Source organism: Vanessa cardui, chromosome 8 (genome assembly GCF_905220365.1).
Source record: "Vanessa cardui chromosome 8, ilVanCard2.1, whole genome shotgun sequence".
Lineage (NCBI taxonomy): Eukaryota > Metazoa > Arthropoda > Insecta > Lepidoptera > Nymphalidae > Vanessa > Vanessa cardui.
Genome location: NC_061130.1, coordinates 11444208 through 11468320, shown reverse-complemented (window position 1 = coordinate 11468320; position 24113 = coordinate 11444208). Strand labels below are relative to the sequence as shown.

The 24113-nt window shown below is 31.7% G+C and overlaps 2 protein-coding genes across 3 annotated transcripts; one reads left to right on the top strand and one right to left on the bottom strand.

Moving 5' to 3' along the window:
• Window positions 1-179: 179 nt before the first annotated feature.
• LOC124532045 (protein YIPF6) lies at window positions 180-2645 on the top strand. 2 transcript variants are annotated; one of them, XM_047106672.1, is made up of 7 exons: window positions 180-234; window positions 337-386; window positions 798-917; window positions 1507-1585; window positions 1716-1890; window positions 2144-2301; window positions 2448-2645. In XM_047106672.1, the coding sequence occupies exons 2-7, from the start codon at window positions 360-362 to the stop codon at window positions 2564-2566; spliced, it is 678 nt and encodes a 225-aa protein (XP_046962628.1). In that variant the 5' UTR covers window positions 180-234; window positions 337-359; the 3' UTR covers window positions 2567-2645. The 2 variants fall into 2 exon arrangements, with proteins under 2 accessions (XP_046962628.1, XP_046962627.1); XM_047106671.1 differs by having other exon boundaries at window positions 186-386.
• A 712-nt stretch (window positions 2646-3357) lies between these two features.
• Window positions 3358-22845, bottom strand: LOC124532098 (alpha,alpha-trehalose-phosphate synthase [UDP-forming]). The gene is made up of 11 exons (XM_047106779.1): window positions 22485-22845; window positions 16253-16409; window positions 13442-13835; window positions 12914-13361; window positions 12604-12846; window positions 12324-12518; window positions 11241-11430; window positions 8381-8518; window positions 7995-8181; window positions 4926-5032; window positions 3358-4686 (listed from the first exon to the last, which is right to left on the bottom strand). Exons 1-11 carry the CDS (start codon window positions 22613-22615, stop codon window positions 4399-4401), a joined length of 2478 nt encoding a protein of 825 aa, XP_046962735.1. The 5' UTR covers window positions 22616-22845; the 3' UTR covers window positions 3358-4398.
• Window positions 22846-24113: the final 1268 nt, after the last annotated feature.

Sequence of the window (24113 nt, the reverse complement as noted above, 5' to 3'; positions counted from 1 at the left end):
TTAGATTGGTTGAGCAGATATTTAGAATTATACTATATTATAAGTTTTTACTAATAATTTACCAGTAACCAGCAAGACGAATGGTAATAATTAAACTATAAATGAGAAGTTAATATTATCCTATGATTTAAAGGTTTTTCAACGTTAATTAGGCAGTGTAAGTTTTTTAATCTGGTAATGTTATGTGGCAATGGTCATTGTCATTGACACTTCTTGACAGCTTGTAATTTTATGATTTGTTAAATGTTAAGATAAATTGTAAATTGTGCTTGATGTGTTTGTATATTTACTGTATCTTAACCATATTTTGTTTCATGTGAAAACATCTTATCTAAGAAATTACCAATTATAGACATAAAATGTCAGGTTTTGACACAAAGTACGATGTAAGTTGGCAATATTTTTCAAATGATATGAAAATGTATAAAATTAGAAATAACTTTACCATAATATTATTAATTTATCATATATCATACATATGTTCATATATTTAAGTTTACTTTTAAGAAATTTCATCATTAAAGTATTCAATTTATTTAAATTTAAAAATATAATTAGTTAACAATAGTATTAAATGTAGAGTTTGAATCTGAATAAAAGTAAGCGTGGCTTAGTTAGCAAGCTATTTCCATTATTTTGAACTTAAATATTAAGGCACAGCCAAATAAAATACAATAATGTTGTACAAATTGGAAAAGTTAAGATTAGAACGTAACTCCATACACTACTTGTTATCTTAGATAAAAAATACTAACCTGACACAAAACTTTAATTTATAATTTCTGAATGGTTATTAGATGTATCCAGCTGGTGATGTGGGTGTGGTTGAAGGAGAAATGAATGTACAATCACGAGGGGTTCCCACTGGTGATAGCATGGAATTTAACACATTGGATGAACCAATCAAAGAAACATTTGTGAGTTATATTACATAGCCTTCTTGTCTATGTATTTTTATCTTTCAAAAGTTTAAAAAGAGAAATCCTATCAAATAGATTTACTATTAATGCATGTAATATTTACAGATTTCTTACTGCAGCTTTGCGTGTAAGCCACAATATAAACTGTAATTTTACAGTGCTCTCTATGTAATGAACAATGTGACTATTATCCATTAAAATGTGTACCCTACAATTTTTCCTTAATAGAATTTATATAAAAAATAGTATAAAGGATTAATTTTCATAATCAAAGTTCCCCAGTACCAAGCTCAACAGAGTTTTATGTATTTATAATTCATGTCATGTTTAGGGGTGAAGAAAAACACAGTAAAAGACTTGTATGTAGTTGCTATTCTGACTTGTGTTTTTTACCAGCTTTCATCGAAAAAGTTTAGTAGAATAATTCAAACTTCTCTATAAGAGGGGTTGCCATTGGCCTTAGTTAAGCAAGGTTTCTTTATTTATTGAATTACATATTCATTACTTTATTTTTCAGCTATTATTGTAAATCCAGCTACATTGTATAAGCAAAATTAAGGATAATGTAAAAATAAATATTTTTCAGTTACGTGATTTAAGAGCAGTTGGTAATAAATTTTACCATGTCCTCATTCCTAGAGAAAAAACTAGTTTATTGAAAGAATGTGAGTATGTCTTTTGTTATTCCTTTGTTCAATTTAAAAAAGGATTTATTACTGTTTGTGGCATTTTTTATTTTTTTAAATAGTTTGAAGGCAGGATATTGACTAATTATTTAATATTATTTATTTACAGGGGATTTATGGGGTCCATTGCTACTGTGCACTTTCATGGCGACGGTTCTACAAGGTTCAACGGAACGAGCAGACAATTCAAATGATGGTGGCCCTGAATTTGCAGAGGTGTTCGTATTAGTCTGGATTGGAGCAGCTATTGTGACTTTAAATTCTAAATTACTTGGTGGAAATATGTATGTTACCTCTATTTATTAAAATGTCTTTTATCCAAATATGTATAGAAAATAAAGTAATTATTTATACCATGTTAATAATGTAATGGGTATTTGATAAAGTATAAAATGTAAATAATTGTTGCAAGTCCATGTAGAATGCTAATGTCAAAAAATCTTTATCAAAGTTTAATAAAAATCTTCTTAATACTATTTGAAAATTTAAATTGAATATTATATTCATACATTTCCTTATACAGTTTTTTTTTTTCAGATCATTCTTTCAGTCCGTCTGTGTTCTGGGTTATTGCCTGTTTCCAATTGCATTGTCACTAATCGTCTGCAGGGTGATACTCTTCACAACTCAAAATACTTTCCTGTTTTTCCTCCGTCTCGTCATTTCAATGATTGGATTTGCTTGGGCGACATTTGGTAAGATTTTTATTTCCTATTCAGTACTAGATAAATATATATATATAATTAAAACATTTCGGTCAAAACATTGAATAATAAAGTGCCTTAATGGAAAAGTTTCAATTGGAATTCATAGAAACTGATCATTATTAAACTATTTTCAGCGGCAACAAAGTTCCTCGGTGACAGTCAACCTGAGGGGAAGAAGGGACTTGCAGTGTTTCCTATATGTTTATTCTATTTCATACTATCGTGGCTTGTTGTATCGCACAGTAATGTTTAGGTAAATTGTCTAATCTGTATTTATTTATTGTGATACGAATTTTATAGAAGAATATGTGAATAAATGTTAGTTAAGTCTATATTTAAGATTTTTAAACGCTACATTATTATTGTTCATGTCGATATATGCACTATTTAACAATGATATTTTACCTTTTGACGTGCTCATTAAACCACGATAAATGAACTGAGATGAGTGACTCTCTTTTATTTAGTAGCTTTCGATCCTGCAACCCTATAAAAGTTATCTAGATTGCAGATATATGTTTGCCGATAATTATAACAATATCTGCCCTTTTATATATAAAACTACATAATTAGTATATATGAAATTTATGCATGTTTTATAATTATTGAAAGCGATAAGTATCTTACACCTGACAAAATTTTACTAATTATTAATTTTAAATGTGTATATATATTATCCAAAGTAATTTTATTTTGCGTGGTGGTTGTAACATTAAACTCAAAAAACCTTTACAATCTGTTTATAAAATCAAGATATACCTATCCGGCCTTATTTAATGTAAAATTCGAATTTTGTACTATTGGGCATGGCAACTTGATCTAATCTAAACGTTATGAAAAAAAAAGCGGCAAGAGATAAAATATCATTTCTCGGAAAATGTATGTCAAAATACCAATTGCATTTTTAGTGTCGTGGTATGTCCACATTAAAATTAATTTAAAACATTCCATTAAAAGGTATCGTACATAATTAATTATATATCACTTATATAATAACTGTATTAACATTTTTTGTACATACTTATACTTATAAATAAAAAAATATTTTTCGTCTGTTGTAAAGTTTATTTCATATATTATAAACATAAATGTATATAAAAATACAATAGATTATGGAAATTCGAGACAATCAGTACAGTTACAGACTTTTAGATTAAATCAAATTTTAATTCTAGACTAGTTGTTTATTATTTTCTCTTGTGTCCACACGTGATTAAATTCGTGTTCGATATTATAAATGTTTTTTACAATTACCAAGTGAGAGAGATGTTGTAGTGTTTACACATTAAATTTAAAATATTATCAGACATAAATTATGTATTGTGCTTTTAAAGTTAGATACGATAAATATTTTAATAAATTAAATGGAGTAATATTATTAATTATTTTACATTAACACTGAGTGTTCTTATTGTGGAATGCATAATTTCAAATTCCCGATAGTTATTACTTGCTACGTAATATGTATGTACGTTTATACTAATAGGTTTTTTTAAATGGTATATTAAATGATTAGGATATACAATAGTATCTCTAAATCATAATCATTTCATTTATACAAGATATCACTCACAAAATAATAATAAGCTGTAATTTAACAAGCAGTGAACAAACGAAAATGACCAAAATGTTCAAACAAAAGCCAGACAAAACATGTTTGTAAAAATTCTAAGTAAATGTCTTCAAAACTACATACATTTTAACAGATCAGTATAAAAGAAAATAATAATTTATAATTATTTGTTTAATTATGAAAATATACGAGTATAAATTATTTGGCATAATTTTGATATCTTTGTCTACAATAAGTCTAAATTAAAAAGAAACAATATATCACTATTCTATCACATAAATAGGACAACAGTCCTATACAAGCATCCATCTGACAAACCATTAAAATAATTAAGCGCGCCCAATGTGGAATACATATCGTTTCAAACAATAGTTGAGACAAATATTTTGTTCTACTGTTCTATTCTAAGCTTATATGCTTAGGTAAGAATATAAATCTAATACGTTATTTCGAAAAGATTTGTTTAGAAACATCTAAATTAACGTTTTCTTTGTAACGCATGGGAACAATGATTAACTTGACTCCGATCCGCTTGATATTACATCCGGTGTGCGAGGGGGCGTTTGTTTCGGCGACCTTGTGGGTAACTGATAGGACATGTGCATTTGCATGGTATCACGGGCTAATCTTGCATTCTTGTATGTTAGTGAATTAGCTCTGGGCTTACGTCGCGAGAAATGCCTTTCGATCCATTTCAGCATTGCCAGTACTGAATCGGTGGACGACAGACGTCGTTCGGCTGAGGTTTTGGTTATATTCGACGATGCGATGCGGAATGTTGCTGCCATACCTTTGAGAGCCTAAGAGAGAAAAAGTTGTTATGATTAGTACTCGTTGTCAAATGAAACGAGGATGACGTCACAAGTTCAGATTCCATTGAAATATAATATTGCTTCAATAAATAACTACCTCTGTTTTGTTACAGGGCTATGTGGTAAGGTCATTGTTTATAAGATACATAAACCTTTTATTCTTATATTATCTTGTACTGTTCGATAGTTTTGTGAATAAATATTTTTGTGAATTTTGATCTACTTACTAGCATAGCATCTTCATCGGTGACGTCGTCACCAGCATATATAACTCTTATTCTTTCACTCCAGTCCAGGCCAAAGGCAGTTCTCAGGATATAAATCGATGCACGACCTGTAAAATAATTGATAACATTGAACTTAATGTAAACTTTTTGATGATTATAATTTAATACAATAATTCCTTTATTTTGACGATAAAGATGTTTATATTACATATTATACGATTAAAGTCAAAATATATATTATTTACTAGCTATACCCGCCCGCTTCGCTGAGCATTAGTCGCAGAAAAACAATTTTAATTTTTCATTTTGTAATTAATTACTGATCATCAACAATGTACAAATAATAAAGGAACAAATAAAGAGAAAAAAAAATGCGACATCTAGCCAAATTCTTAAAAAAAAAAATTAATATTCGTCATCTATTTCATCTTCTTCAATGATGTTCTCGATAGGCTGCAGATTGGTCAAAACACCTATAAAATTATACGATGTTATATAGGTACTATGAAATTTTTAATTAAATTTCTATAGTCTGTAAATGTTTGCATCCAACCAACACGTCCTTTTTTATCCGGTCCTATCGAATATCAATGTTATTACATTTACAACCTTGTCAATACTTGCGAACATACGTCAAAGCATCCTGAGTATATTCGTGCATATGTCTTGGACTTCCACTGTACGAAGATCTTTGTTCAATATCAGCAGATACTTTGTCATTCGATATTGTATCTCGTAAATAAATGTACTCTTTGGCTCAGAGTTTTGATTGGTTGTATCGAATGTAGTTTAATCGTTCGTTCTCGACCATAGCGTACATGTCAACAATGAATTGTTAAAACAGTTGACGACACTTCAGAATATGGTTAGATTGATTATCTCTAATCATTATACGATACGCAAAAAAATCCATACAACTAACTCTTCGATGTCACAGAAGTTCGTGAGAATATTTTGATACAGTCCGAGATTATATCCATCATCTGCTCGCATAAACATAATTGGATAATCGTAATAATTGTCATACTATTGATGTGTTTCAGCGACACCTTGATTTTTTTTGTGTCGCTTAGTGATAACAATACCTCGTTTTGTAATTTCTGTACCGACAACTACAGCTGTGACTTCAGGAACTACGGCAGCATTAAAACGCCTTTCATGATCTGCATTCAATGGCGTTCTATCTGCATTGATAATGACTTTGAATCATTTGTTGTTTCACCTTCTAGAGCAGTTTTAAAATCTTTTAACTAAACATTTATTATCATAAAGCATAATCCTAAATTTAGCGATGATTTCTCGATTAGTTGTGGTACTAAACATGCATCGAAAATCAATATTTTCTACGGTGTCCATGGAATAAATGTCCAGAATCTGGATTTTATTTAGATACTGTAAGAAGTGAACCAATCATATGATACACTTTAAACGTAGACGCGAAATTATTGTATTGTACAATATTTGTTGCTCCAAATGATGTTATTTCAAAGCAAGAATTGTAATTTCTAATATGCTGAAGGAAATATTCAGACTCCTCAGTAGTTCCCGTAACGTAATTAAGAAGACGTTTTTGTCAGTGGAGTAGCACTATATCAGCAGTTTATTTTAAACATTATAGCGTGACAATATGGGCATACTATATTCATTGAACCAATGATCACGTCGGGATTTATTGAGATTGGTTCTAGTCCTTGACTTAGTCTATTTTAATTGTTGATCATCCAGTCGTTGGGCTCGCTCGTCAGGTTTTTCAGTATCTCTTAATAAAGATTCTTGTTCGAAGATCTGAAAGTTGATCATTACGTTGACTAACTGCTTTGGCAACTCTCAAAGTAGAAATTCGGATTCTATTTGTTTCTAAACGTATTTCTTGTTGATATGTTGTTTCCGTAGCTCTTTTGGATGACGCATATATTGTTGATGTTCCGATCTTTTGTTTCTTCATTTGTCATGGTAGTTTCTATTTATATAAATTATTTTATTCAATGATGATCAATGATTTGCATTTTTTTATTTCATATTTTATACTTATCAGTTGATCGACGTATAAATGCATCGTAATAGTCGTAAGGGCCATCTGTTGATTATTTTTAATGATACGGATGAAATAATCACTTTCTCAATTTTTATGGAATAGTTAATACTGTTATTTTTTTTTAATTTGGGATGATTGAGAGTGTTATAAACGCAGGAGTAGACAAATATAATCAGAAAGCTTCGAACTACTAAGCTATTGGGAGTGACACGTGTTATTGTGAGTCAACCATAAAAGATAGACAAAGGCTGTCATGTGATATTTTTTATATAATTTTAAGGAGAACATTTCCGTTATACACAATTTCTATGTAGCTTTAACCATTAAGGTTGTACACGCGACGGAAGCTTAAAATATGGAGTAATTTCTCCCGTTTTCCCGACATTTCCCTTCACTGCTCTGCTCCTATTGACTGTAGTGTGATGAAAAGTATACTATAACCAGCTCAGGAGTATGAAAAATAATTTTACCAAGTTTCGTTAAAATCCGTCGAGTAGTTTTTGTTTCTATAACGGTTATACGGACAGACAGACAGACAGACAAAAATTTTATTGATTGCATTTTTGCCATCAGTATCGACCCCTGATCACCCCCTGATAGTTATTTTGGAAAAATATTTCATGTACAGAATTGACAACTCTACAGATTTATTACTAGTATAGAAGATGAAGGTACAAGCACTTTTCTTTAGGAATTTGTTGTATTATGAATTTGATTCTATTAAATTAAGCAATTGTTTTGTTGGTATATAATACACATAAAATAGGTATGTAAACAAAACAGAAAATTCGATAAAAAGATGGTACATTATGCTAATACCAGCGGAGACAGTTTAGACTCAGAACAAAAAAAATCTACGTGTTTTCCAAATAGAATATAATACGGCTTCCTTATCTTAAATAAGAATTTATTTACAAAAACAATCAAATAAAGAAAACAAAGCAACTTTTTACAAGCACGAGCGCACGCTTTGTATCGAATTGCTATTTTGTTTTCATGAGGTAGTGTTCAAGAATGGCAAGTTGTAAAATGACCTTTGTTCCACTGGACGGGCGGGCGCGCCTCGATGGCGCAGTGGGCGGGCGCGGGCGTGAAGCCGGCCGCCGTGATGAGGCGGCGCGCCGTGTCCGCCAGCGCCGCGCGCTTGGCCACCGGAGTCTCGCGGAAGTGGAATGTCAGGAGAGCTCCCTTGTTTTCCACCCAGGCACCGTCTCTACAAACCTGTCGCAGATTTGATTCGAAGATTTACAATAATATATTGGTTAAGTAGTTGAATTTGCTATTAATATGAATGTATTTATTCTGTCATAGTTAATATTGTCCCTGTGAATATTATGTCCAGCAAAATAATTATTTTGTTACATAATGTTTCTACATATATAAACATAAAACAACTATTACTTTAAAGTTAAAGTATCACCTGTTCCTGCAAGGATTTAAGAAGTTCTACCACTTTATCTTGCAATTCCATTGGCATGGGATGAACAAACTTGCTACCGTCCGGGTGTAAGATTTCCAAACCGTGATTACCAGCATACGTGATACCTTCAATTCCAACCTGTAAATGTAAGTTTCATTTATTGTCATTATTTTGCATGCCATCTCATCTACTTTGATAAGGAAAATGAGAAGCGAGATAACTGTGTTGATATACTCTTAATTGGGGCGATTCAAATTATGTCTATAACTTTATACTACTTAATACTAATATTAATTGATATTTAACGATGAATAGAATCAATAAATAATTCCAATAAACATATATCACCTCTTTCATAAACATTTATGAATACGAATGTGGATGAACCAATAAGGAGAGGATAGTACCTAAACTATAATCACCGCTTATAATATACCTATGACATAGCACAAATATATATGTTATTATTAGATATAACTAACTACAAGTTAGATAGTAATACACGCGATTTGTACAACACAAATAGTCAACATAATTGATGACGGCCAGTCCGGCCTCTAGAATTATTACGCAACAGCCAACAGATACTGAGACCCGGTTACAGCTGGGATATTGACCGTGCACTCGACAATATAAATATTTTTATACGAATTCAAGATAGTAGCAGCCAAAGTTCATTCGATAAGATTTGTTATTGCGAACCGATCTAAGGCCATCGATGTCTCTGAGACTTATCTTCTTGCAGTTTAATTCCATGAATGAATAGAAAATGTAAACAGGATCTGAGAACTAATATTTACCTATTAATCAATTTTTAGACAAATCGCTCGTGTAATACTATTCGTACAATATTACGAAATATTTCTTAAGGAATACCGTTTGTTAAACCATAAACAAATTATACATAAAAATAAGAAAACAAACGTTTATTATATGTAAATGAATATTTCCAATCTTTGTCAGTCGAGAAATACCTGATTCTTAAAAATAATAAATTTCATATTTTTTTTACTTCATATTTTCATTATAATTAAATCATGGTCACTTGTATACATTTTTGGTCAACTGATAATGACCCTTCAATACCTAATTTAATTTGAGATATACCTGCATATTATTATATAATTTATAAAAACAAAATTTCCGAAATATTTACATCGTAAATGACAGCAGAAAAAAGGATTTTTTAGACTTAACTATTTAACTCATCGAATGCATTAAAACATTTCTGATAAGGGAAATTGTCAATTATATCTATAATCTATATCTAGAAATGATAATGAGATCTGTATCTTGTAGATTAGCTCATGAATTAAAACTCATTAATCATTAATAATTCAGTTAATTCAAATACATTAGTCAGGAATTCTAGGTGTGGGGTAAGATTATTACCTGTTAAGTAGCTAAGGAGTTTAATCACACACAAATACACAAAGGTTAAATGCGGCAAATACGTCAGTTAAGTAGATATATTTAATTAATCCGCTTTCCATGATATTAAGCTTTAACATTACAAGGGGACAAATTCTACTAACTTATAACGATTAAGTTATTTTCCCGATTCTTTTCCGACTACTAACCGTCGTTACCACAACCCATAGATAATGGCGTTGTAAGAAATATTAACCATTCCTTACACAACGAATGTGCCACCAACCTTGGGAACTAAGATGTTATGTCCCTTGTACCTGTAGTAACACTGGCTCACTCACCCTTCAAACTGGAACACTACAATGCTGAGTAATGTTGTTTAGTGGTAGGAAATCTGATAAGTGAGACCACCATGGCCAAAGGAATATAACATTATAGTTTTTAAGGATGGCGTTGCTAGGAAACCTAGATGGACAGTAGTTACAATGCGTTCATCCTAACCAATGATTGCGGATTCAAACCTAGGCAAGCACAATTGTATTTTTATATACCTAATTGATTTCTAATTCATCTTATGCATGGTGGTGAAGGAGAACATCGTAAGGAACCTTTCATGTGTCTAATTTGCATGCGTCGCTTTTGAGTAGTGTGGTGGAATGTGCTCCAAACCTTCTCATCGAAGGAAGAGGAGGCCTTAACCCAGCAGCAGCAGATTTACAGGCTGTTACTGTTTATGTAAGGAATGGTTTAAATTTCCTACGGGCCATGTGCGCTTCTGAACATTTACACAGGGGTCCACTTGCCAATACGTACAATATATCTGTGCCCATAGGCTATAAGATTAAGTTATCTATTCAACTGTAAACACAAAACGTGTTTATAATAAATTATTTTATACAGAACATTTCTTTATATTGATTTAATGTTACTAGTTCATCCACTATAGGTATAAAAGTAATCGTGTGTTATTAAAACTCGGAGATAAATAATTACAGGGAAAACATTAAGTAAGTTAAAAGTTTTCTCTCTTTACTTTTACGGGTCAAAATAATATTGACAGTGATAAAATTATGATACCAATTTTACGAGTTCATTGATAGGTAGGTACAGTATTTATCATATGAATTGTTATTATTAATTTCGCAAACATTTGACGTAACGAACGTTCTTGGTTGCCTACTTATGATATCTTGGACAACAAACTAAATGATTCTACATTTAGGAAGATTTACATCACTTGTGTTTATTTAAATTGTGCACTAGTTCCAATTATGCAAGTCATGCTGTTCTTTTTATTAAAACGGATTTTTTTGCTTTTTGCACCTATTTCATTATGTAGGTATCTATAAAATTATATTGGCACCGAAAAAGACAATATTTGCCTAACATTATCAGATTTATGTAAAAAAAATGGCGTATGCTAAAAACTTCTGAAATGTTTTGTTAAATAATTTGAAGCAAGAATAAAACTAATATTTTATCAATTTACCATATCCTTCACGTTGTTGACATTTCGTCCAGATATAATAGCAATGTATACATCGGACATGTTGGAAAGACGCTGTAATGTATGTTTGGTTTCCAGTGGTAGGGTCGCCAGGTCCGGGTGTGGCGCTATTGGAGCCAAGGTTCCGTCGTAGTCCAATAGGAGGGCGAGCTTCTGCGTGTAGCCGATGTATCTGAAAATAAACAATTAAAAGTAATATTATTATCTTGAAAATACTGCGCGGCATATTAAATACAATAATAATAGTAATTTTTATGTAAGGGTTAGAGTGAAATAATAGACTTTACAAGTATGTGTCAAATCGTAAATAGTAAGAGTTTATTTTATAAGATGATGTGTCCTGAGGTCTCATTTACCATGATTAATACGTTAAAAGTACCTAATTATGCAGTTGCATTTTTATTATAATTATACATTTAATAAACTCATATTTAGTTATAGTATCCGATTTCATATAAATATAATCGATTTCAGATCGTCATTCGTATGGATTTAAAAATAATAAAAGACGTTCGCGTTAAATGAAAATAAGTAAATAAGTAAGTCGTTCGAATAATAAAAACAGGAGATTTTTGTTATTTCAGTCATTTCATTTTGTCATTTATTTTAATTTCAGAACTATAATATTTATAAAACAAAACAAATAAAAAAAAATCCTGTGTACTGGTGTTTATATTATAAATATAAATTATAAAAACTTATATTTCAAAGGTTTTACGAAGTACATGGTCACAACTCTTTTTATACCATCATGTCAGACTAACAAGACACTAACCATGGGAATTAAGATGACATCCTTGTGCTTAATTATTAAGTGTACATGGCCTATCATCCTTGACAACGAAATGAATTATTGCAAAGAATTGCCATTACAAGAACTGATGTTTGTTTTGATGTAATGACGAGTTTACACAAAGCCTAATCGCTACTAAAATTATAAAAACATTTTCTTAAAGAATTAGATTAAAATATACATATTTGTATGTTAATAATACCTTCCAACGCCGTTCATTGGTTTAGTATTTTAAAAGCGAATTATTGTATATGTTTGAATGTTTTCCTTACTTTGACAAATATTCATCGAAGTCGTCAATAGTGACAGGTTGCATGGAGGTAGCTCCAATATCATCAGCCTCTTCTTCCAGCGAGTCCATGGCCTTGAGGAATGCTTTCATCCAGCTGTCAACATCGTTCAACTGTTCTCGCCGTCTGAGATGATTCATTCGAACTGTACGTTCATCTTCTGGCATTATTAGCGCCCTGTACGATAAATTAATAAATTTAATAAAATAAAACCTAGACAAAACAACAAAAAACCGAGTAGCTATTTTCTCTTTATACACACCTATGAATAACTTCAGCTGCGTCGTCCAGTTCATAAGGATTGCATATTAGTGCTTCGTGCATCATCTCTCCTGCGCCGGCGAAAGGCGACACTATTAAAACTCCTGGAGGTTTGTTAATTTGGCAAGCGACAAACTCCTTAGCGACTAGATTCATGCCGTCCCTTAGTGGTGTTACCAGAGCGACTGCAGCATCACGGTAGAAGGCTGCGAGTTCGTCTTGACCAACGCATCCATATATATACCTAATAAAAATATTTTTAACCAACAATTCATCTTTATAAATAAATTGGTTTTTGAATTAGTTCATACCTGATTGGTGACCAGTTAGGTGTCGTAAACCTTCCATTAATTCTTCCAACTAATTGATCCATTTCTTCTTTTAAGTCTTGATATTCTTTGACATCTGTTCTTGATGGAACTGAAATCTGTAGTAACACCACTTTCTCGATATGTTCTGGATACTTCTGCAATAGCCTCTCAAAAGCTTTCAGTCTATGCACTAATCCTTTGGTATAATCTAATCTATCGACTCCCAGAATGACTTTTTGACTTGTAGAAAGCACTGGTTTTGCGTTTTGCGCTAGAGAGACAAATCTGTCGAAAGGTACACCAATTGGTAAAGGTCGAACACAAATTGTACGGCCACCAAGTTCAACCAGTAAATTCTTTCTATCGACTCGGCAACCCAAATTTCTCTGACAGCAGTCAATGAAGTTCAAACAGTAATCTGTTATGTGGAAGCCGACCATATCACATCCTGCGAACATTAAAAATAGTCTATTAATACATAATATTTTTTGTAAATTCAAAGTATGACTTTTATGCAGGATTTCTTACCGAGAATGCCCTGCAGCACTTCGTCTGACCATGGAAACAGGCGGAATATGTCCCACGGCGGGAATGGAATATGAAGGAAAAATGCGAGTTTGCATTTTATTTCATCTTCTTCCGCTCGCTGTCTAATCCAATTAGCCGCTAACATGAGGTGATAATCATGCACCCATACAATTGGAGGTGAACTGCCATTCTTCTCTTTGTTTTCTTTAAGGAGTTTCAGTGCAAAAACAGTCTTCTCAGCGAACTCCTCGTTGATTTTAATGTAGGCTTTCCAGTGGTCAGCAATAAATGTGGCACGGTCCGGCATTGAGTGGAATAGTGGCCAAAAAGTACCGTTGCAGCAACCATTGTAGTAGCTATCAAATAATTTTGGTTCAGAGTGAATTGCGACGATCTGTAACAATTAGTTTACTCGTTACGTCAGTTGTCTATGGGTAGTTAGTAAAAATTTAAGCGAGATTAGAGTATGTAGCAAATAATCTTCATCAAAGTTGGTCTTGACTATTTCAAAATTATTTAGAGACATTAATATAAATGTGTACTAAAATTGTGTAACAAAAATAAACATTGCTGAGTATTTTTGGTCTGTCCCTGTCAGATCTAACTATAGGAAACATGCAAATATAATATTTATGAAAATTTTGTTATTAAAATGTTAAAAAAGTATAAAAGAAGGTTCACTGCAAGGTTTATATTTGATGGTGAAGTTTTATACACTGACTGCGTAGTTTGTAGCGTTAATTTGTACTTTTAATCGACGCACTCATAGTTTATATTGATTATATTATTATTGATGATGTAAAAGTAATAAGTCAAAAAGTAGTGTAATATAATAATTTATTTATCGCTAGATAAAAACCACACTTGACAAGCTTAATAGCTTAGAAAATATCAGCAATTAGCTACGTAGCTATATAGATTATTATAGTATGCGACACGTTTTGACTTCGCATGGGGATTTTTAAAATACATACAAAGTTTTTATAATACGAGGTTCGTGCCAAGAATTCTAGAGCACAATACGGGGGTATTGTGCTGTAGAATTTAGCTAGACTGTTGTACATTACGCATGCTTAGTAGGAAGCTATAAAATACGCGCCTCATAATCCATATTAATTTGTACTCTAAATACAACAATTTGCTGCAAATATTAGTTTAACTCTAGTAAACGTCATCGTAATTGTAGCCATTATTACTTAGCACCTTTGGTGCCTCAGTTACCAAAATTCTTGGAGTTAATATAGGAATACTTTAATACATTATATATTAACATGTATGTCATGATCGTCACTCAATGTAGGTACATCTTAAACTATCGTAGCGACGCCATAAACTAAGTATTACAATTGTTTTTAACGAGATGATCGCAAGTTGCCTGATTCATCGTCTATGTAGAATCGCGTCGTTTAAAGAACCATCCTTTTTACCTGGGAAAAATGCCCTTTCAAGCTACTACTACTTGAAATTTGTGATTTCATGAGACGTAATAAGCATTATCAGTATTTCTCTTCAAGGTACATATTTCAGTACACATTTTAATAATATTACCGAAAAATATTACGTCTTAGTAATTTGTGTAAGTTTGCAATAAATAACACCAAACCTTGTAAAGGATGACATTTTTTACTTATATCGACTCTATTACTTAAAATAAGATTGATTAGAATCTTAACCTCATTAAGTCGAACATTTACCAATTACTATAAGTCAAAAATAGGGGTTTCGCTTATCCTTGGGAAAGGCTTAGCTGTCATTACAGATTAATTTAATATCGCACGAATCTTCCTAGTAGTATGACTTACTGAGATTCTATAGTTTATTTTTTAATTTCATCGAGTGAAGCTGTGATGTATAGCGCTAATGTTTAAAATAACGTTACATAATTATTTTATACACGTTTATATTATACACGTTGACTTTATGCTACTCCGTTCTTTTAACTATCAGATAATGGTTAAGTCATTATCTTCTATTGTATTATATTACCTTCAACATAGTTGTATTTACAAAGTGTGGAAAATAATGGTAGAGCGGATAGCAATTTCATATTTAAGTGTAAGAGATTAGGTGGAATAAACAGATAGACACATAGAAAAACAAAAATTGTAAAAATGTTTCATTTTGGTATATGTACTGTGACAAACAGACATTTTAGTATACGTATATTTAAAAAATAACAATACTAAAGTATTGAAATTAGTCACGCCCATATCAAGGATTTTAATCTTTTTTTGTTTGTAATTTTATTAATTTAACAATCTTAGTTATGTACTTCAACGGTCAAAGACCTATTTACAAATATTTAATTGATGTCTTTTCATTATAAAGCTGGAATTGTTTACTAAATATTAGTTTATGTAATAATGTTATGAAACTATTCGTTATGCCAAATTTGTTTTGCTCACCTCTTATCGTTATTAGACACTTTAATTTATGTTATAAACACTTTTTTTGTCTTAAGTTAATAGATAATATTTATCTGAAATAATGTTTAGGTCAAATTAAATGTGTTCTGTTTTTAATTATTTCATCACATAATATGGTAGGTAATTTTAGGAAATAATTTTCTAATGTTTATAATCAATTGTACCTTTAAAAACCATATAATTTTAATTTATTTATTTTAATACACTGTAGTAAACGTGCTTATACCCCTTATTGTGCATTATACTCTGTGCCTATTTCAAATAATAACACTATAAATGTTGTTAGTTTATGTTTTCAAAAAGCTACAATATTTAACAAAATACAGAACATTTTTATCTTTATGATCTTTGTACGAAATTAGAATTTAAATGTCTAGTTATTCACCTTACTAGAAAGCAGGCCAGCGGTCGGAGTCTTGTCATTAGGGTCGGATTCCGGAATCTTCTCGTTAGTGTTGTCCAGGTGTATGCCAGCCCAGCCCACCCAGATGCCATTTCCACGGATGACCACAGGCGCAACCGCAGTTACAAGACCACCGGCGCTGTAAAGAAGAATATTTTTATTATGAAACAATGTTTACCGTAATTATGAATTTTGGATAACTGTGTTTATGAAATAATAAATAATAAAACTTCGGTGTTAACTAAGTTTGCGTCCTGGTTGACGAACGGAGCACGCGGATCAGTCAACCTAGAATTTCGTATTTTGTATTTGCAAGTCCATTCGCAGTCTGCACAGCAGTTCGAGGATTACGTGCTTTACGGAATCCGCGTGCGCCTTCACCCAGGATGCACAGTACGATTTTATGTACTTATAAAACAATTCCTATAAATTCTGACTTCCACGAAACTAATAATATAGAGGCCATAATAATGTTTCAGTTAAAGGTAAAAAAAAAAAAAAAAATGTAATACGTTTTAGTCAAAATAATTATTTCCCTACTGGTTGCTTACTTTAAACTTTAATGTAAAAATCTATTTTATAATTTACGTTACTATTTTAAATATACATAACGGTTTTGTCTTAATCTCATTGTACACTTTTAAGTCAAAGAATTTTACAAGTTTCCATAAAAGGCATAGTCTATTGAACCTATACTAGTAATAAGTGTTTCACAAGGAACGACTTTAGGTCTTTTTCTATTTTTGGTACATATAAGTGATCTTACTTTCTGTTACTATTTATGATATCGTATTTTTTCCTGAAAATATAATTCATTGACTTAAAAAGTTGATATACAAATAGCGAAGTATGATAATTTAGGTTATGTATTATAGTTAATACCAATTTAGTTTATAGATAAAATGGGTGAAAACAATAATCTATATATAAGTCAATAAAACCTATTGAATAATAAATTTTCAGAACAGATTGTGTTCGAAATCAATATGATTGTGGTCATTTCATGCGTTATGGTCTCGAGACCTACTTTACCCTTTTAATTAAAAAAAATAACGGCAAGTAATAAATTTCGAGAGAACTATAAGCTTTCAAAGATATTTTAATACCTATACAATACTATAATCTCATAATTATATTATTTTAATGAAAAACACTTTAAAATATCCATTATATCTGAGCTGAGATGGCCCAGTGGTTAGAACGCGTGCATCTTAACCGATGATTGAGGGTTCAAATCCAGGCAAGCACCACTATATATGAATGTGCTTAATTTGTGATTATAATTCATCTCGTGCTCGGCGATGGAGGAAAACATCGTGAGAAAACCTGCATGTGGATAATTTCACCAAAATTCTGCCACGTGTGCATTCCACCAACTCGCATTGGAACAGCGTGGTAAAATATGTTCCAAACCTTCTCCTTAATGGAAGAGGAAGCCTTATCCCAGCAGTGGGAAATTTACAGACTGTTACTTTACTTTAGTTTACTTTACTTATATCAATAAATATAATGCCACTCTTATAATTTGATATCTCTGAATCGTTTATATTTTAACGTTCCACCTGGTGCCCTGACTTCGAAGGATATTAGGAGAGCCAATGTTTAAATATAGAATAATCAATATTGTCGGCTAACGTACTAAAGATCTCGTTGGATGCTCGTAAACGATTTAAAATGACGCAATATCTTTTGATCGCAAAGAAGTCTGTCATTAATATTATAACGCATATCGATTTGTTATTGTATTGCATCTTGACGACGCCGTCAGGGCACTTGTTAAACCTAACCCAAAGCTGTTATATACATATTTAGAAGCGTAAATAATTTAATCTGAAAATGTAAAATTTACTTTAGCTACCGTGATACCTATGAGATGTATTTTTCATTCACGTACATAGTTATGAAAAGTCAGGAGGGGTAAACCTACCTTGACGATTACGGCGATCTAACATGTACTCGCTAACTGTCTCGTTGCTTCATCTAACAATGTGAACTTGGTTTCCATACCACTACTTTAGATTCGCCATTTTTGTAGCTAACTTGGAGGAACAGTTTTTTCCAAAGTAAATTATATTGTACAATATACAACATATAATACGTAAAATATCTACTACCTTTGTAGAATTAATTTGTTTTAAACTAAAAATCACTAAACCTGCTAAAAGACTTGGGCAGAAAGTAAACTGCATGTCATTCCATAAAATATTTATAAGTATCATTTCAAGTATTTTACCTAAACTTAAACCGTGAAGACCTCTCTGTGTTGCTTCTTTGAATACTAATATTCAATGATTGCTATTATCTATCACTTATTCGTTGTCTTCTGGGCCATTCTTTGCGCTAAGGCCCTTGAGTAGGCTTACGTATTGTTAAAAACTGCTTACAATACCGCTTAATCATACAATATTACGATCAGTTTATAAAAGAAAAAATAAAAATGAAAATGCTGTCTATATGATGTACACTGTCGTATAATCTGTGTAACGAACGCATCCGTTGAGTATTCATTGTCCGTGTCAGTATAATTCAGCTTCGAGAAATTTAGACGTTTAAAGCACCCGTTGCGTGATTTGATTTGAGAATATAATTAAATCTTAATAGGTTGTCAAGTGGTATAAATATAACTTGTCAATTAATTAAATTGAAACATTAATTCTGATTCATCAGCGGTTTAGTTTCTAGGTAAACAGACTTTGTTATATAAATTACTTTTATTGTTTTTTTTTTTAATTATTCGAACGACAGGATTAATTTTACAGCTAGTACCTACCAAGAGTAAGAAAGCTGTTCAAACAAGGTAGGAAAATTCCAATGCGCCTAATTACACTAATGACTCTAGGTGAATGCAAATTACTCTTGTGGACACTTTAGAAATTAGCTTAGTGTAAGCTATTAATAGTGGGAACTTCTTTGCTCTAATTAAACTGATGACACTTTAAAGTTAAAATGCATAAAATTTTATCCAAGGCAAGACTGAGTATTGATATATTGATATCCATCGTGTAACATATTATTCATCATTCATGTTCACATCTAGTCTGGAAGCATCATTTACCACTGTGACTATTATTTACTATCTACCTACTACAGGCAATAATCTGGTGACCAGATTAAAAGTTGAAAAGACAAATACATTGGGATATTGCTTTTTAATAGCTAACAGATTAATAATACTTAAGATATTATTATATACATTAAAACGAACGTTATGAATCATTTGTGAATCGAAGCTAATGAAGAATTGTGATGATCTGTTATCACGAGCCGAGATGCCTCAGTGGTTAGAACGCGTGTATCTTAACCGATGATGATTCAAACCCAGGAAAGCACCACTGAATATTCATGTGCTTAATTTGTCTTTATAATTCATCTCTAAAAACAACGCGAGGAAACATATATGTGTCTGATTTCATAGATATTCTGCACATATGTATTCCACCAACCAGCATTGGAACAGCGTGATGGAACATGTTCCAAACAGTAGTGAGACATTTACAGGCTGTTGTTGTTGTTGATGATCGTGTATGAGACGAAAAGTGGTTCTAAGTGTAAATGTGATTTTGTCACAGTTACACAAATATACACTATGAAGAAATAGAAATATTATAATATTTGAATGTTATGTCCCTTGGTCACTGGCTCAATCACCCAAAAGTATACAAAGAATGTCTGGCGGAAGAATATACGATCAGTGAGTGATACATATCCAGATGGTGTTGTAGGTACAAAGCCAATGCTCGGTTGGTGGTTGGAAGTGCCAACTGGTTTAAAATTCGGAAAAATATTTAATTATTCGACTCATATCTGCTATAAGGTATATAATAAATACCAATAAAATTACCTACGCATTTTATGCATTTGATGTATAAAATCAACAAATGATAATCGAAGTGTAAACAACAGTGTCACACATCCACTTTTTTTTAATTCATTTGATTAATCAACAATCTTGCATTGCACAGACAAATTGACAGATAATTTAAAAAAAATAATTTTGAATAATTTAAACATACTTAAATTATAGGAATACATAAGACAGGATAGAATAATAATAATTATATAATACGTATAATGTGTATAAATGGAGAATTTAAATGATACACGTTTATTAGACAATACTGGTATTGTTATGAAAAACGTGAGTTATCACTCAAGTGCGATTTAGAGCGAACAATATCTAAACGATTTCTGCTAATCATACGCGGAAAGCTGGGTGGGTCTCTATAAAAGAAGAATTGGCAATTTTTGTTTCGGTCCCAAGATAGTAATATTGCTTTTATACACTGTGTTACTGGAGCCATTCTAGACTGTTGTAGAATGGTCTAGACTGCTATTGGTAGGTACTGAAATTATCAATAAATGTCGAGGTAATCTTCGCACCTCTCTATCATAAAAAATATCTATTTTATTAGGCTAAAAACTTATTTTTATTCTCATTATTGAACATGAAATTTTAGTTTTGTATTTCATTATTTTCAGGTCGTAAATATATCGACTTATCGAGCTATAGATTGCTGTGACACTTACTACTTTACGTTTTCAAGCACTTTAGTAAAAATCGATTGCGTTCTGTATTCCTCAAGCGAAATGTGCTGCATAGTCTAACCTAACCTCCTATTTGGGGAAATGTACCTACATAATAACGATACATACCGTAATATATTAAATATATTTCTGTGTGATTTGTATAATTTGTCATGTAATATCCCATAACATCTTATTGTTAATTTTTTGTTTGTAAATATTTATTGAAATTATTGTTCTACGTAAGAACAAACAATAAAATATATATAAAAAAATTCAACAACTAACGCTTTGTACTTTAAATGTCTATTTGTATATACTATATTTGTTGTAACATTCATATTTGTTTGAAAACGTATCTAAATAATCGTAAATCATTATCAGCTTGTGATCACGACAGGTGGAAATCTATCGAATCGTTGGGTAATATAGAAAAAAAGGTTCGATAACACCCAAATATAATACAGAAACTTGAAATTCACGCTTATAACGTGAATAGTTTCAATATAAGTAGTAGTGTAACTCTGTCTATAACGTCTGTAACGCAAGCCATTTTGGTACCTACAAGTTATATGTTTAGAATATTTTTTTAGGCGAACAAATAAATGGTTGGATGGATATTTACTAGTATCAACAAACAACAACAACATTTCATATACTTCGGGGCTAAAGCCTTTCTTCCTCTCCCTTTAAGGAGAAGGTTCAAACATATTCCATCACGCTGTTCCAATGTGGGTAGTTCTAACCACTGGGCCATCTCGGCTCTTATAGATTATTCGAATAACATACGTAGCGAAAGCTTAAAGTGTATGCGCAGATAAGGTTATGATGTAATTGTAATATGAACTATTGCTACTACAGACAACAAATTATTAAGATATCGTATTGCATCTTGTTTAGTTACGAAATAGGTTCCTTTGAATGGTTATATAATAGCAAAGTATAAACATTTGACAAAGTTTGTGTTCGCACTCACGATTTAACTAGATGTAGAGCGTTTATTTACCCACTGCGTACGCCGGCATGGCGTGCATGTATGAATAAATTTAGTTTTATTTACATCATAGCACGGCATGATTCCGTGTTCACCTTGATTCAAGATGAAGGTTTGTTTATAAAATAATATCTTTTATTTGTTCTTATAATTATCAAAAGATAAAATCAAATTGTTTTTATTATTTCTACGATTCCTTATTATTATGTCTCATTTCATTTATTATTAATAAATCAGATCTATTTGTAAGATAATGACTTAAATACTTAGTGCAATGTTTATAGATATAGTTGACAAGGATTATAGAACGCTACGCGATGTATTTTGTTTCGCGAAAGATCCAACAACAACCGTCTGTATATCAGACGTTGGAATAAGGGCTTATTATTTTGATAAATAATTCGCTTCACAAACATACAACTACTATAAATATTTTGAAAATATGTAATTTTACTCGGCAAATGCACATTGCATAAACGTTTGCACAAATGATTATCATACGTATTAGCTTTTTAACAGAGACACATAATAGCGAAGGTCAGTAAGGGCACAAACCGGTCTTCTATATTTAAATCAAGATTAATAGGTTACAGGACTTACCTGAGCCCTTTGAGATGAATAAGTTTCATTCCACAACAGCGAGGCAATCCCGAGTTAAGCACGCATTAAGATAGACATAGAAAATCACAAACTTACCTGGCCTTCCTCTCCAATTCGCCGGTTTTCTCATTTCTCTTTAGAATAAAGGGCAGTCTATTCGAAACGACGATCATGCTCCCCTTGCTGTTGCACGCGGACCGACTGACACTGTTTCGCGTTACACTCATATTGCTTAATTCCGTTTGATTCGCGACCAATCACAATAAAGTGAAGCAACAGCGCGTGCGCGACAATTTGGAGGGATTTTTAAAATATCGTTCAAAACACTTTATCAGATACCTCGCCGTGTGTCATCGCAAGCGAAGTTATGTGACTAATGTGATGCGATCTTATACGCGTAAATGATTAACATCATCGGCGGAGATCGAAGACGAACTGTTTCTTTTGTGTGCGCCAGTTGCCTTTATAGACTTAAAAGCGGCGTAAAAGGGTGAAGTTCTCACTTGCGTCTGAGAATGTCGGAGGTCTGCAGAGTCGTCGCGTAGGGGTTATCAGGGAATTGACCCACCGAGGGTTGTCTCACTTCTTATCCGAATTGCGATTTCTTAATGTCCAAGCTGTGTTATCATTAGCATTTTCGTTGCTTTGCTTCTTTTAAAACGAAGTGAAGTTCGTTTATTGTCACGTTTTGCACTTGTTGACAAGTTTAACACTTTAAACTTATATCAGGTATGTAAAATTACAATAAGGGTTTTATGTATGTAGGTATGTGTATATAGAAATTAGTAAAATAAGTATCAAAACAAAAACATTGCAAAATAAATAATACGCATCATTTTTTTATGTATATTTATTGTTAGTAAAGTTTGTTTTGACTCGTGTTCATTTTCAAGACATCGTTTTTAATAATTTTAATTATTATACAAGCCCCAATTCTTTTGTTCGCGTATTTATTACCGAACGAACATAAACAAACAGTCTTGGTAACATTAATTAATGTGCACGCGTGTATGTGATAAGACTAATAACTCACAATACCGATCATTAAAAACATATTTTATATAAATTAGTAACAAGTAAAATTATATGGCTATTTAAAAGATTCATCAATAATTATAATATTAAATAGCATTAGTTTCAAATATGATCAAGAACAAAAAGCGCCGCGCCACCTAAGAACACTAATTCGTGATATTTGGTACAAAGTGTAAATCCATTAATAGCACGTAATACGAGTAATTTGACCGCGTATGTCATAATTACTGTGGACTACTCTTCTTTAAGGATAAGATTAGAGTCAATTCCATTACAATGCTATGGTACATTTGTGACATAATATTATTCGAAGACGTGTACTTACGAGCAAGACCTGAATTATTATTAATAAATATTAAGAACATGTTAAATTACGATATGAAGAATTTGAGTCTTAAGTTCTTTCGCCAAGAAAACCCTACAGTATACTATCAAAAAACAATACGAGAATACTTTAAAAAATATGTTTTTTATAAATTACCTTTTATACAATAATATACTGGATCAATCAAGGGGCTAGTATCCCTTCTTTCTTTTGATTGTTAGGACAAGGGCACCGTGGCTGACACCGGCTCCAAATATAACAATAACTATAACTACGTTATATAATCGTAAATCGACTTTTAAACAGTCTAATATTTTTCATTTCATTTTACTTAGGAGGACTCTAAAAAATATGTTGAATACGCA

Excerpts from the sequence above, each read along its gene's own strand:
- LOC124532045 (XM_047106672.1), top strand. The coding sequence starts at position 360 with ATGTCAGGTTTTGACACAAAGTACGAT. Across the intron at positions 918-1,506 it reads AACCAATCAAAGAAACATTT|TTACGTGATTTAAGAGCAGT; the intron begins GTGAGTTATATT and ends AATATTTTTCAG. Across the intron at positions 1,586-1,715 it reads AACTAGTTTATTGAAAGAAT|GGGATTTATGGGGTCCATTG; the intron begins GTGAGTATGTCT and ends ATTTATTTACAG.
- LOC124532098 (XM_047106779.1), bottom strand. The coding sequence starts at position 22,615 with ATGAGTGTAACGCGAAACAGTGTCAGTCGGTCCGCGTGCAACAGCAAG. Across the intron at positions 13,362-13,441 it reads AGTGCTGCAGGGCATTCTCG|GATGTGATATGGTCGGCTTC; the intron begins GTAAGAAATCCT and ends TAATGTTCGCAG. Across the intron at positions 11,431-12,323 it reads TTCGATGAATATTTGTCAAA|ATACATCGGCTACACGCAGA; the intron begins GTAAGGAAAACA and ends GTTTATTTTCAG.